This window comes from Pungitius pungitius, chromosome 7 (genome assembly GCF_949316345.1).
Source record: "Pungitius pungitius chromosome 7, fPunPun2.1, whole genome shotgun sequence".
NCBI lineage: Eukaryota > Metazoa > Chordata > Actinopteri > Perciformes > Gasterosteidae > Pungitius > Pungitius pungitius.
Genome location: NC_084906.1, coordinates 4,456,793 through 4,471,321, shown reverse-complemented (window position 1 = coordinate 4,471,321; position 14,529 = coordinate 4,456,793). Strand labels below are relative to the sequence as shown.

Sequence of the window (14,529 nt, the reverse complement as noted above, 5' to 3'; positions counted from 1 at the left end):
ATTTTCAGATTCTGTAACAAGATCTGGCTCCGAGTCACTTGAATCCGGATCGTATACCTGAAATCAGCTCCGTCTCCCTCATCGTCACTTCAATGATTCAGAATGTGCAGAACACCCCTCAGTTGCAGATGCCTCTAGTCAACAAGTTAATTCAATTCATTTTATTTTGTTCAACCCAAAATGAAAAATAAGCCTGAGGGAGCTTTACAGTCTAAACATGCAGCATCCTGTCCCAAAACCATCACATCGGCACAGATAAAACTCCCTTCAACTGGACAACACTTAAGGGTGAACAGTGGAGGAGTAAGTATGTACAGAAAGAACAACTTAAAGATGTACAGTACGTTCAATTCCTGCAACAGAAATTATTCAAATATTCAGAGTAGTACACCAGGTGTAAGGCAGGACAACTGCAGGGACAAACTCCATCAGATGTAACCTCCATCCACAGGAACCTGTGAGGAGGGATGAACAAAGACTTTAGGGAAACGTGTGTAATTTGGGTTTATAATGACACTAATAAAAAAAGTTTAATAATGATAACAGCAGGAGGTGTTTGAGAACCCTTATTTATAGATTGTTTACTTATGACATTATAAACAATTTATGGCATTTCTGGAGTAACATTTCCAGGTATATTACACAGTACCATACTTTACAATGTTGCTTTAAGCATGCAGTAACTTACAATGTGTTGGCTAGCTTGTTTACAGGCCACAACTTGTTGAATTCACCTGCAATCTGTGTTTAGGCCGCGTTGCTTTAAAAACGTGTATTTTCTACATGAAATGGGAACGGCAATAATATGATATGGGTACAGCAACAACCTAACGCATTAGCAACACCAAACACACGGAAAATACTCTATGAGGTTTACTTTTGGTCCAGTTCATGTTGAACGCTAGCAAGCTCCGAGCTAGCATGCTAACTAGCAAACGATAGCGCTAACGCTAACTAGCTTACCAAAACAACAGTCTTTCCCGTATCGAGTGGGAAGCAGTAAAATAACTGGTTATAGTTCCAGGTGTGCTTCATTCAAACACTCACGTACTTACAGAGTATTGGGGCCGGTAGCCGTGGTTGTATCAGCCCGTTCACGTCGCTCTGCTCCCGGACGCACTTCCCCTCGCGCTGCACCCGGTGGAAGCGCTGCAAGCGTCTAAGAACTTGCGCATGCGCGTTACAGATGTGATCAGAGTTACGTGTTTACAACTAATGTTTGAAACGGCCCGCATTATTTTGTCCTTAAAGCATATTGTTACGCCTCCTCTCCCGAGCCGGGGTGGCGGCGTAACAGACACACACTCTGTATTTCCATATTCATGACGTTTTAAGAAAAATCTTAAATGCGTTGAAATCACGTCTTTGCGTAGACCAAATTTGGCGGACCAGTTCATTCATTATTATGATAATCGTAATGATATTATCGTCTCTCTTTCAACCTTACGTTACCACATGACACATACTCGAGAAATTTACCCTTTTCTAGCACTTTGAAGTTTCACGCACTTTTTCGCCGGTTGAAAAGACGTTGAAATGAGGTCTTAGACGTTCAGACCTCATTTCAACCCGATTTCAACCATATTTCAACGTTGAAATAACGTCTTGTGCTCACTGGGTGCTGTTAAGCGCCTACCGCCCAGTCAAATTCCTTGTGTGTCTGACATATTTTGGTAATAAATGTTTCCTAATTCCTGATAGGGACAATATAAACACCAGCTTAGTTAAAATGGAATCTCACAGAGTCAATATAACTCTCTGACATTTGCTGCGTAGAGTGCAGATGCTGCTTAGTGTGATTGAATGAATAAAACCAGTTTTGTAAAGAGTCCACCAACAGACTTAATTCAAACTCAAACCAGAGATGCAACGTTATTCAAACAATGAGCTCAAAGTTATCACATCAGACAGGTCATGGAATGTTGACTTAAGGCGAGACACGCTTTCTTTTTTGAAGACAGAGGCCCAAACACTCGGACACACACACACACACACACAGAAGTCCTCTCCAGACTTTGGGCGTGGCGCACACAATGATCTGTTAACGGCGGCACAGGTTTCCCGCTACACTTTCACTGTATGCCACCATCACCTCATGTATCTATAACCTCTATCGATAACAGCTTCTTGCCAAACCTGCATGTACTTAAACCAAGTAAATGGTCAATGAACTGCACTTGATTTAGCACCTTTCAAGTATCCTGACCACTGTCATCAATGTCATCATTCATACCCACCAGTAACACACACTGTAGTCACAGCTACAGGAGCAATGTTTCGAGTCAAGTGTCTTGCTCGAGGCCACATCAAAGGCCGTGGGGTACAGTGGTGTAATCTATATTTTTGTAGTGACTATATTGTCATTTCTCCCTTGCAGCCTCATATCCGCCTGCCCCATCGCCCCATACACTAAGCACTGTGACGTCCCCCAGACACACAAAATCATATAAACTACTCTCACTTACAGGTAACAGTAACTTTTGAAAACACTTAAGTTACTTTCAAACTTTGTACAAACTCTGGGACAGAGAATAGCGCTGACTGCCTCTGACTCCTATCGGGAGAAAGGAAAGCTTGGTGACGTTGCGTCAGATCGAGGACCCGGAAGATCCACAGATCCACATGTCAGTGCAACACAGACGGGGGTGAGTGAATGAATCAAAGTAAGAACGTTCTGTCACGGCGACGTTGTTACGTAATCATGGCGCGATTGTACGCGGCGTTTTTCATCACGTAGACCTACGCCTCCTCACCGCCGACGATCCCGTGATCCTAAGAACGCCAGTGGACAAGTGAACACACCGGACTGCGGAGTGACACTTGGCTGCGAACCTGGAAAGTACCCTCAATTCACTTTGGGGGAATTCCAAACCTTCACTGGAATCCGGTCTCGTAAAGTAACAGTAAAGTATCCATTTAGCTAAACTTGGTTGATTCCCCGATTTAGATTATTATTTCACCACGCGAAAACACCGCGATTTGTAGTTTTCACTCCAGCCCACCGACCCACGTCCGTTTCCTGATTAGAGTAACAGCGTGTTTTATTAGGTTTATCTGGAGACACGCGCGTATCTAACATGTCCGTGCCATGCCTGCTTTATTTGGGTTTAATCTCGGTGTTAAATCGAATGGCGAAAATCTCAATCGACAGCCACAGCTTTGGCGACTCCACGCGTAATGGAGTTTGGCAAAAAAGACTAAACACTTACCGATGAGGACGACGAAGATGCTAAACTTAAAAATCATCTTTACGGAACTTAAGTTTAGGATGTTAACGTGTGAAAGGTTCCGGTGAAGTGAAGACGATGGGCAGGGGTGTGGGTATAAGCCCCACCCCCCCGTGACTCGCTTGACCAATCAGAACGCTGCATGTCATCTACCCGTGTTATAATTGCTTATTCTTAGTGTGACACGAGTCATTATAAGGTAATTTCCCTTAACGGCCCCACCCGAATGAACACCTGCACCGGCTGTGACTCACCATGAACTTTCCTAGACTGTTTGTTTAACTGTTTGCAGGCACTGTCTGATCCTTTTAGTGTCGGTAATCGAAACGTGTAATCTAACTTCTATTGTGCAAAGAGATGCAGGAGTAAGATCAAAAGTCTTCTTTAAATGAACAATGACAAAAATGACCACATTTCTTTTATTTTGTAATCAGTAAAAAAAAAAAAATCCAAAACCCACCACAAGAGCAACTCACAGGACTCTGGCACGAGTCTGCTGTCGATCAAAAAATGCAGAAAGCACTCAAAATAAACCACACACATCATCTTTGAACAGCATTTTTTCGGAACCCCAAACTTTGTGTACACACCCAACAAACACATTTCTATGCCCTGCTTTTAAACTTTGTAATCAGGTTCAATTCAATATTTTTAACATTAAGTACTAAATAATTTACATTAGGGTTAATTACAACTTTTGTAATCTAAATTAACACATATTGAGAAAAAATTACCATGAAGAGCACATTCTCATTTTCTTTGATTCACAAAAATAAAAGCAAAGCAAATTGCATATTAACCTAAACCACTGTCTTTACAGTTGCTAAAAAAAAAAGCACTCTCTCAGTTTTGGTTTTACTTGGTGAAACAGGCTGCGGGTTCCCCACATAAGACGATGTGAGAAAGATTAAGGCTGATTTCTGGTCACTCCAAGAGCCCTGAGATACAACGTGTCAACTGACATGTGTACAGGCGTATTATAACGTTATAATAAATGTATCTCCCCACTTCCACAGAGAAGGATCAATGTCACAATTGATCAGTAAGAGCTCAGACGCACCACATCATGTGGTTTTGTGATGGAAAGTTATCTTCCTTTTTTCATTTTCATTCACATATCAGTCAAACATTTGGGTTGCTGGATTTTTAATCAAAACCATTCATCTGCTATGAGCTGCTATTTATGTGCACTGACCTTTGACCTGCTGATTTTTGGGGGTCTGACCACAAACCTCAGTCATGGCTACCTATTCCAAGCCTTTGAGGTATTCAGAAGCTGGTATTAATCAGGAGAAATGTGGTGTCTGCATTCTCTTACGCTCACACGTATCACAGTTTTACCGAAGGTGGCCTTTGCCAGGGTCAAAAGTCAAGAGAGAAAGTCAGAGAGCTTGTGAGTGTTTTATAACAAATGTAACAAAGAATAAGTATTTGAGTGACTCTCTAGATCAATTTCAATTTTCATTTTCTGAACTGCTTATCTGTTTTAACTCACTTAACTTTACACCATAATCCTTTCTGCTCCTGACATCTGTATCTATATTTTTACAAAGATGAGACTGCTGGTTTTTCCACAGAGACCAGAGTGACCCCTGAAGTTTGTTTATAATATAAAGGACCTTTGTGAATGTGGTTTTGCACCACATCATCTCTTATGGGTGTCTTTATGTTATCTCCCACCTGTCCGGCTTAAGTGTCCAAAACACTAGTGGTTCAACATTCTCTTACTCTGCGTCTGTAGATGTACCGCAGATACACAAGGACTACAAGAATAACAATAACAATAAAACCGAGATGATAAGAAGAAGAAAGTAAGTCCTGGGCAGACACCACCTCTCAGTGATGCAGATCATGGTGGAGTTCACTGATAGACAAGACAAAGATGGGAGAATTACCGTCATGCCACTTGCTAATTTAAAAAAAAAACATGGTTATTATGTTCCACCAATTTGCGCCGGCCTGAAACATTTCAACAAATATTGGACATTAGGAATGGCTAGGTTGGCTGGTTTCCAATGTGTTAATCGCTTCAATGTTCCTTTTATTCTGCTGGGTAGCTTGGCCTTCCCTTCCCTGTGTTTTATCTTTTAAAAATGCCTCAAAATGCATTTCTTGATCATATTTCGTATTATTGAATTGGCAAATGAATACATTGATGTTGTGGTGTAAAAGGTTATTCATTTGCCTCGTATCTTGGTTTACACGTGTGAGGTAGAACAAGTAGCAGTAACTGTTGGTCATAATCAAAATCTCTTTCCTAGTGCACATTTAGGGAGTCACTGTCTTGTCCAGGAGAGCAAGGTCAAAGGGCAAAAGCGGAAAGTGACAAACAGGCCGACACAGATCTGATGAGGATGGGAGTTAGAGACACACCAGGCACCGAACAACACTTACGCTTTGTTCCTTATGTTTACATTAATGTTAGGAGACCACACATGGGATGTGATTGGATCGTAAATGTGTGGCACATTCAACTGACACAGTCAACAGGTGAGGAATGTAGGCTCACTGCATTCCTGAATCATCTGGTCATAACACTTCAAATTAATATAAGACAAAACCAATGATCAAGAAACAGCTGGACTTTATTATATGATATAACTAACTAGTTAACGAATTTGTATGATGATTATAGTTACCGGGTGTGACGGTAAAGTAGTCACACCCAGTAAAGGGGTTTTCAACTTCCTTAGAACAAGGACTGTTGCACAAAGGCATCCTGTGGTCGGGCTCTTACAGTTTAAACAGCCTCGGGCGGAAAACTAACTCACGGGGCCAATCTAAAACCACAAAGTGGAGACTCACCAGTGCGTGTGAGATTATCTGTCAGATCCAAGAGTCTACTGCGGTCGACTAGAAAATGAATGTGGAGAACAAATCAGACAAATGTAAAAGGTTAGTTAAGAAAATGTTCTATCCTTGCTCCTAAATTAAAAACAAATGCAATGCTTCAAAGCTCTAAGGCATTCTGTACTGCCGTTTAATTCTTCTCCTCAAGATCAACTGCTCTCACTTAATGTTGTCTCTGCTGAGTCAACATGTGTGCAGCTATAATGTACTTGCCCCTCCTCTTTGGTAAAAGCAAGAAAGATCCACCGCCTGCATTTCACTGGCACCTACAGGCCAAACCTCGACCCATAGCCTCTGGCAGTAGACTGCAGGTGCCTCATCCACCTGTAGTGTGTGGTGGGCAGCTGAACTTCAGACCTCTTTAAACACTCTAAAAAATGATTCAAGCCCTTCTTACAAGTTTAAATGGTGTACTAGTAGTACTACTAGAAGTAGGAGCTGAGCAGAAGTGGCCTTGGCTGTGGGCCACCTTTGCCCCGAGCCTTTCCAGACCGGCCGGGAGACAGTCGCGGCGCTGGGCCAGAGTGGAAACTATCACAGAGGGCTGGGGGCTGGTAGAGGCAGGACCACAGACGCAGAGTTCCAAAAACAAGGCATTCTTTCGTAATTCCGGCTGGCACCCAAAACCCCAAAGGGCGGGGGGGAGGGAGCACGGTCAGGCGTCGTGGAGCCGGGGGCGGGAGTCTTGTAGCCGGGGGTCGCTGCGGCCCATCACGCATGGAGTCGCCTAAGCAGTGGCTGTCAGTTCAACACCAAAATAAAACTGGCATGGTACGGACATGTTAGATATGTGCGTGTCTCCAGATAAACCTAATAAAACACACTGTTACTCTAATCAGGAAACTGACGTGGTGCGGTGGGCTGGAGCGAAAACTACAAATCACAGTGTTTTCACGTGGTAAAATAATAATCTAAAACAAGATATCCACAAAGCTTTAGCTAGATGGATGATTTTCTTTTCTCACGTGACCGTATTTCCATGAAGGGCTGGTATTCGCAGAAGTGAAGTGAAAAGGTACTTTCCAGCTGCAGCAGGAGCTGCACATTTCTCACTGTCACTGGCTTTGTTCCAGAGGTGGAGACCTTATCAGAATACACATTACACAGTGATTTGTTCAAAACTGAATGCATGACTTATGTACGTACGACTACTGGAGAGCGGGAGGACGGGGTGAGGGAGGGAGGACAACGGGAGGGTTAAGAATACAATTCCCACCAGAAGTAGTGACACTGCAACTTATAGTACTTTTTATAGGAGTAAGAGTAGCACTACTAGTTTTTCTACTGCTATCAATGCTTCATCTACTTTAACTACCCTCCCTCTTCACTCACCCAATACCATCGTTTCAAAATAAAAGCCTCAATGATTATCAATGATTATTATTATACTACTAGTAGTAGTACTAAAATACTATTACTACCAGTAATAGTGACACTGGAACTGATATTACTACTCTTACCACTATGAAAAGTACTATAAGTTTTATACTGATTTTACTACTAGTAGTACTACTACCAATGTAACTACTTTTACTATCAATACTTTACTTCTATTGCTATTATTACTACGACTACTACTATGACTAATATTATTAGTATTACAGCTGATTATACTAGTACCACTACTAACACTATTACTGTTATTTTTGTACGTTTTTCTACTATTAAACAAAAACTTACTTCTTACTACTACTACCACTAGTACCACAGTTACAACTATAAATAATACTACTACTTATATTACTACAAAAAAATTCTCAGCATTTATTATTTCTGTATTTTTTCAAATTCATATCAGGTTCTCACAGTTCTGTATTTGTTCGCATTTAAGCTTTTCCTAGTTCTATTGGTTCAGCAATGTTTAGAATTAATTTCAGCTTCCTTCAATTCTGTATTTCAGCTTTTAGCATTTTCAGCAGTTTTTACTGATTTTTCCTTTAATTTCCTCAAACTTGTAGATTAGTTGTAGATGTAAAATACATTATTTTTTGGATAAATTATTTTCTATTACATTTTTATTTTAATCAAATTATTTGATATATTCTTGTATGTACGTTGAGCCAATATGTAAATACCTGTATGTAGTTTACCTAAAGGCAAACATGGCAAAAAAATCCCATTTATAGTGACAACAGGTTATCAGAGAAGTGGTCCATTAACGCCCCCTCCTGGCAGGAACGGGACACTGTCACTGTAGTCTCCATCGAGGTTGTGGTAGTATTAGTCATGCTAAAAATGTGTTTTCATGAGATAAAAAGGAGAAATAAAGTGCTATGAATCAATCTACCACAGCCGGTCTTAATAAAAAATGGGAACAACTTGTGTGCGTACTCCAACTCTTTTCATTGAGCCGTAACTTAACTTTTATTTCTTTACTAAATTGTTTTAGCATTGCCATGCCACTCTGAACATGGCTGAAGGCGGGGCCATGTTTGCAGCATCATCTACATTTAAATGATTGCAAGGATAAAACAAAATAAGCAAGGGAAATTCTCGCACAAAGAGTAAGTACAGGACATCATGTAAAAAATGTGTAACTTTCCATTCTGTCTGAGCCAGTTAAGTGTACATTCTGTCTCAGCTCACCGTGAGCTGCTTCATCCAGCAATCTATGCTCCATCAGCTGGGAGGGGCACAGCAGACCGAGACAACAGGAGGTCTCAAGTTCAACAAAAGAATATGAAAGTATTTAAACCCCTCTACCAAACTAGTCATTAGAATTTTGGTGCACTAAAAAATCTCGTATAAGTTTATGTTTAACCATAAGGATTCGAACTGAGAAGATAATGCTGAATTTCCTGTGTGGGTGAAACAAATAAGATTGTTAAACTTAGTTACTATTTTTGGTCTTGCAATACATTTTGGATATCAAACTCCAAATTTGTGCGTTTTTTTAATGGAGGTTCACTTAGTGAATGGAGTATTGGATTAAGTTTGACTCCTGATCACGGATCAAAGAGCGAGTCCTGCACATTCATGATTTCTTACATTGACCCTCTGTTGGTATTTCAGTGCCTGTGACTCTAGGTGGATATGAAGCCGTGGTTGGCCATCTAATCCTCCATTCTAAAAAAGAAAACAAAATTGAAATATATTTTAATCCTGTTTTAATGAGCTACGGCCTCCGTTTTTACATCTTTATAAATCATTTTATTGATTTTTTAAAATATTTTTCTTCCATTGAAAACCCAAACGCATACTGTCCACCTGAGTGGACATGTTAAAATATTTTTTGAAAAAAATGGATTAGAAAATAGAAAGTCCAAATATTGTTTTTCATGCCTAAAAAGCAATGACATCCTGACAGTAACAGAGTGCAGGAGGTGGGTGTGGCGCACTGGCTCGTGTTGTTTCTTCCTCACTGCACTGGCTTTTATCTGTAACCCGTCGGTGACTCATCGCCCAGTCACGCGTCCTACCCACGGACACCAGTGACGATCCCTGCCCGGCCCGTGTTCCATATAAATGACACGCGGCGGACTCCTGGCTTCAGCCTCTGTCCTCGCGCTCTGCGGCTTCTGCAACTTCACGCGATTTCACGGCACGTTTGCGTGCGTCGTTCTGACTGCGCTGCTTCACGCGCTCAGTGCGCACCAACAGATTTCGCTCGGGCCGCTGCGGGAGGAAGTTCAGGTAACGTGAAAATGGAGTTGAATGCGGATTCCCGACATATCTTCGGCGTTACGTGTTTAGTACCATCTGTTGGAGAGATTCGTGTGCGGGTTTCATTTCCGGGTACCTGAACGCATCGTGACTCGCCCCAGGCAGAAATGTGACTGTTCAGAATAATGCATCCGACATAATACCACATTTTTATGTCATTTATTTTGTGTTGATTAACTTTGAAATGAACAAAAAGCTTTAAAAGGTTTTTATAGTAGTTCAAACGCGGTAGTGGATGTAACGCCAGGGTATGGATGAGGATCCAGTTGAACCCAATACCAATAGTCTGCATGGATTGATTATGGGTAACAGAGCAATACCAGTGTTTTACATTTTTGGCGTAAAGTAACGATATGAAATACAATTACCTGCTTGATAAAAATGTAAAAGTTAACTTTCCTAATATATGTAAGACCGTGTGTTTTCGATAAACGCTAACTAGGAACTATAACATATTTTCACATTCAAAACAGTCTTAAATGTATTTTACCTAATGGTATCATACTGTGTAACAATTGAAATGTCATTTGGTCCTTACAGGAAAATTGTAAACCATCAGCTATGGCCGACATCAGCAGATCCAACACAGGTTTTGCCTTAGAGCTGCTCCGCACTCTGAGCCAGGCCAGCCCCGCTGGCAACATCTTTGTTTCCCCGCTGAGCATCAGCTCCGCCCTGGCTATGGTTTACCTGGGGGCTAGAGGAGACACTGCTGCTCAGATGGCAAAGGTCAGCGCACTCTCTATCACATGGTCCCCCCCCCTTCCACTTCCAGCCGGATAAACTGCTTTCATAAACCCTTTTGTGAGTTCTGAGGGGCCGGCTGTGGGCCCAGGTGTGTATGTATGCACAGCATGAAGGGTGTGTCATCAGACTAAGTCGGATGACAACTGAACTTCGACCTGAAAAAGCTCCCTTGAAACAAGTAACATATTAATCGCCTGTGGTTGTAAAAACTAGTTGACAATGTGGCTTCAGTTCATGAAATGTGCTTTTGTAAGTTCAGTAAATAGTCAGGGCGGGTTCTTCTTTATCCGATAAATAATATGAATGACTTTTGTGTTCAAACTGTGTAAAGCTCAAGCCATGAGGGACATTTTTATCTGTAGTGGTTCAGCAGGTTGATAAATGACTGACTTCATGAATACACAAAACACAACAACATATAAATATAGACTACACTATATGATCAACAATATGAGGACACATGAACATTAAATCCATATGATTGTTGTAACACAACATTCCAAACTATGGGCCTTGATCTGCTAATGACAAACCCAGGCAGCAGGGATTTTATTTTGCCCACCTCAACTAAAAACCGAACCCCGACCTGAAGGGTCTGTAATATATAATAATAATCCAGGCCAGTGGATGCACCGTGGGAGCGTTTAAAAAAAAAAAAGCAGATATATTTGTTTGCTTGTCATGCAACATATTTCTCTCTATGGGCTGGTGGAAGTGCGCACGACTCTGTGCGCTTTGGGGCGGAACTCCGCCGCGAGCGATACAAGTGTTTTTAAAGTGGTATAAATGAAGGGCAGAACAATGTCCTCGCTTACCAGATTAAAGTCTGTCGTTCCAAACACAGGCCCTCTCATTCAACTGCGGTGAAAGCGTCCACGCGGACTTCCAGACACTGAACGCCGACGTCAACTCACCCTCCGCCTCATACATCCTGAAACTCGCCAACCGTCTCTACGGAGAAAAGACTGCCAACTTCCTCCCGGTGAGTTATCAGTTTACATTTCAATACGAGAGAACTCAGGCTATGTCTATTATTAATTAATGAATAAGACAACATGACTGAGTTTATACAACGTTATCTCCTCACTGCAGCTGTTCCTCACGGCCACACAGAAGCACTACCAGGCCGACCTGAAGGCCGTGGATTTTATGGGGGCTCCAGAGGCCTGCAGAGCGGAGATCAACAGCTGGGTGGAGCGGCAGACGGAGAGTGAGTCCTTCTTCTTACTCAGACGGGGAATATTAGCATAACGATTTGTTCAACAATCATTAGAGAGTGAGAATTGATTCTGATCTGATTGGTCAAGTGTGGAAAATTGTTGACGGCTCTTTAAATTGTTTGTTTGTTTGCTCCTTGATCCCCCTGTTTAATTGTTATGTATCTATAGAAGAAAAGTAAGAAGAAACAACATTATTGGACAAAATCTGTGTCACTTTGTCGCTGTCCGACGCACTGAAACGGAGCGAGGAGCGATAGAGGCTTAGATACGGTGTCATTCAATTTGCTGTTTGTAGTCTTAAATATGACTTTTGGCCCTCATTCCATTTGACCTGTTGTATCAATGCACAGACAGAGAAGAAAAACAACGCCAGAGTAGAGAGAGAAAATATTTCGATCCCCCCTGAAGTATTTTATGAATTAAAATTTAGTTTTATGATGGGGCTTAATTTGACTGATTTCTTTGATTAATCATTGTTCTATTTATAATCACCAAATTATTAGGTATGAAGTATCATCTACAATTTCTGAAGCCATTGTTAAGATGCTGCTGCGATGGTCCCACGATTTAGCCAGTACATCTTTATCCACGTACACTCAGCAGGTTGTTTCATTTCTTAATAGCAGTATTATTAATAGGGTCATTTTTTATTGCAATAGGATAAATATCATTTTCACCCGCATTTATCCCAAATTACTGTAAATTATAACCACATTTTTTCCACCAGTGTGACAATCTAACTGTAGGATAAAGCAGTCAAACCTAACACCCCCCGGTTTTGTCCTCTGTGAATCAGTGATCAATGCTTGCTTTGTCTTGGTATTTCCTACCAGATAAGATTAAAGATCTTCTGAAGTCCGGAACAGTCACTCCTATGACACGGTTGGCTCTGGTTAACGCCATCTACTTCAAGGGGAACTGGTTGAACCGCTTTGACCCGGCGAACACCAAAGAGATGTCCTTCAAAGTCAACCAGGTGAAGTTTGCAGATGTTGCGACATGAAGCTGGAATACATGAAACTGTTTAACTTTGTCAAATGACCCATTAACCTTGATTTACGTTGTTTCCTGTGTGTCAGAATGAGGCAAAGCCGGTTCAGATGATGTACCAGATGAAGAAGCTGCCCTACAACTACGTTCCTGAGCTCGGACTCCAGATCCTGGAGCTCCCGTACGTGGATGAGGAGCTCAGCATGTTCATCCTGCTGCCCGAGGAGTCTGCAGATGGCTCTGACCCGCTGCTGAAGGTACATCTGCCTACCTCGGCCTAAAAGGGGTGTAATAGTAGCTGTGATGCATAATGACATATTTGCACCCTTGGAAAACCATTACAACCAATAATATCCATAATAATAATGATTTTGCATCTTACAAAAGAGTTCTTGATTTCAATGACACTGCCTGATGAAATAAAGGCTATATTACATTACATGTCATTTAGCTGACGCTTTTATCCAAAGTGACTTACAGTAAGTGCATTTCAAGATACAAACTCAGAAGAACAAGAAACAAGACATACATTAGGATTACTTCAGCCAAATTAGGATACGAGTATAGCATGGATCAACAAGCTGATGCTTACGTCTACTATTTATATGAGCTAGAGATAACAGACCTTCTATATAATACTATACTCTATACTATAATGTGTGCCTGTGTTTTGTTCCAGCTGGAGAATGAGATCTCACAGGAGAAGCTTGGCGAGTGGACCAACAGGGAAAACATGGATGTCCACTCAGAAGTCCTCGTTCACCTGCCCAAGTTCAAGCTGGAGGAAGACTACGAGCTCAACGAGCCTTTGGCCAAACTCGGAATGACGGACGTGTTCTGCGGGGCGAAGGCCGATCTGTCTGGCATGAACGGGGAACGGGGACTCTTCCTGTCCACGGTGGCCCACAAAGCCTTTGTGGAGGTGAACGAGGAGGGAACGGAGGCGGCGGCGGCCACTGCAGCCATGGTATCGTTCTGTATGTTGAGGGAGGAGCACTTCACAGCGGACCACCCCTTCATCTTCTTCATCAGGCACAATAAAACCAAGTCCATCCTTTTCCTCGGGAGGTTCTCGTCTCCTCAGTAGACAGAACAAGCAGGTGAAGATTTTGTTCCAATTGAAGTTCCTTTCAAAAGAAGAATAGAAAAAAAACCTTTTGAAATGAATGCTTTATTTTCTGGGATATTTAATTGAATTTAACTAGAGGGGGGGTTGTCTGCCATTGCACTTAATTGACGAATATATCTATTTTTCTTTGGGTTTAAAAGTGATTAATGTCGGTAACCAGAGTTTTTCAAAGGACTGTTAATTTGACAGTAGTTATAATGAGATGGGTTCACAATAAAACTGTGAAAGCTTATTGAAATATTTGCTCCTTTCACCACAGTTCTATTTTAGTGACAGAAAAATCTCATTTTTACTGAAATCCTATTCTTTATTACTTTTAGAAAAATTGATACAGCATAAAAACATGAATTGCCTCACATGTGTTAATGGTTGCATCATACATTCGTGAGACACTTTTCAATATCGTAAATTCCTGCAGTTTGTCTTTCCTTTTACAATAATTTTTTTAATATCAGTGCAAAACTTTACTTAGCTGTGAAAGAGTTTTGAAACATGGAAATCACAAGCGCCAGTTGAAGTCCTGGGAAAGCATCCCTACCACAATGCACAATGATAAGTAACAAACCAAAGAATAAACGGAGGTGGTTCTGAATGGCCTTTTAACTCGAGGTGACCCCTGAGTCACTGTATCTCATTCACGGGCGGTGATATAAATAATGTGTTTCTGAGAAATCGATTTCATCAAAAATATTTTAACATGTCC

The 14,529-nt window shown here is 41.4% G+C and overlaps 1 protein-coding gene across 1 annotated transcript; it reads left to right on the top strand.

Annotated features, from left to right (window-relative positions):
- The first annotated feature begins 9,447 nt into the window (after positions 1-9,447).
- Positions 9,448-14,058, top strand: LOC119217263 (leukocyte elastase inhibitor-like). Its single transcript, XM_037470775.2, has 7 exons — positions 9,448-9,710; positions 10,281-10,469; positions 11,332-11,469; positions 11,580-11,697; positions 12,541-12,683; positions 12,787-12,954; positions 13,377-14,058. The coding sequence occupies exons 1-7, from the start codon at positions 9,543-9,545 to the stop codon at positions 13,782-13,784; spliced, it is 1,332 nt and encodes a 443-aa protein (XP_037326672.2). The 5' UTR covers positions 9,448-9,542; the 3' UTR covers positions 13,785-14,058.
- Positions 14,059-14,529: the final 471 nt, after the last annotated feature.

What these genes read in the sequence shown, in the direction of transcription:
- LOC119217263 (XM_037470775.2), top strand. Translation starts at nt 9,543, where the DNA reads ATGACACGCGGCGGACTCCTGGCTTCAGCCTCTGTCCTCGCGCTCTGC. An exon ending in TGTCCTTCAAAGTCAACCAG is followed by an intron (nt 12,684 to 12,786) that starts GTGAAGTTTGCA and finishes CCTGTGTGTCAG; the next exon opens with AATGAGGCAAAGCCGGTTCA. An exon ending in GCTCTGACCCGCTGCTGAAG is followed by an intron (nt 12,955 to 13,376) that starts GTACATCTGCCT and finishes GTTTTGTTCCAG; the next exon opens with CTGGAGAATGAGATCTCACA.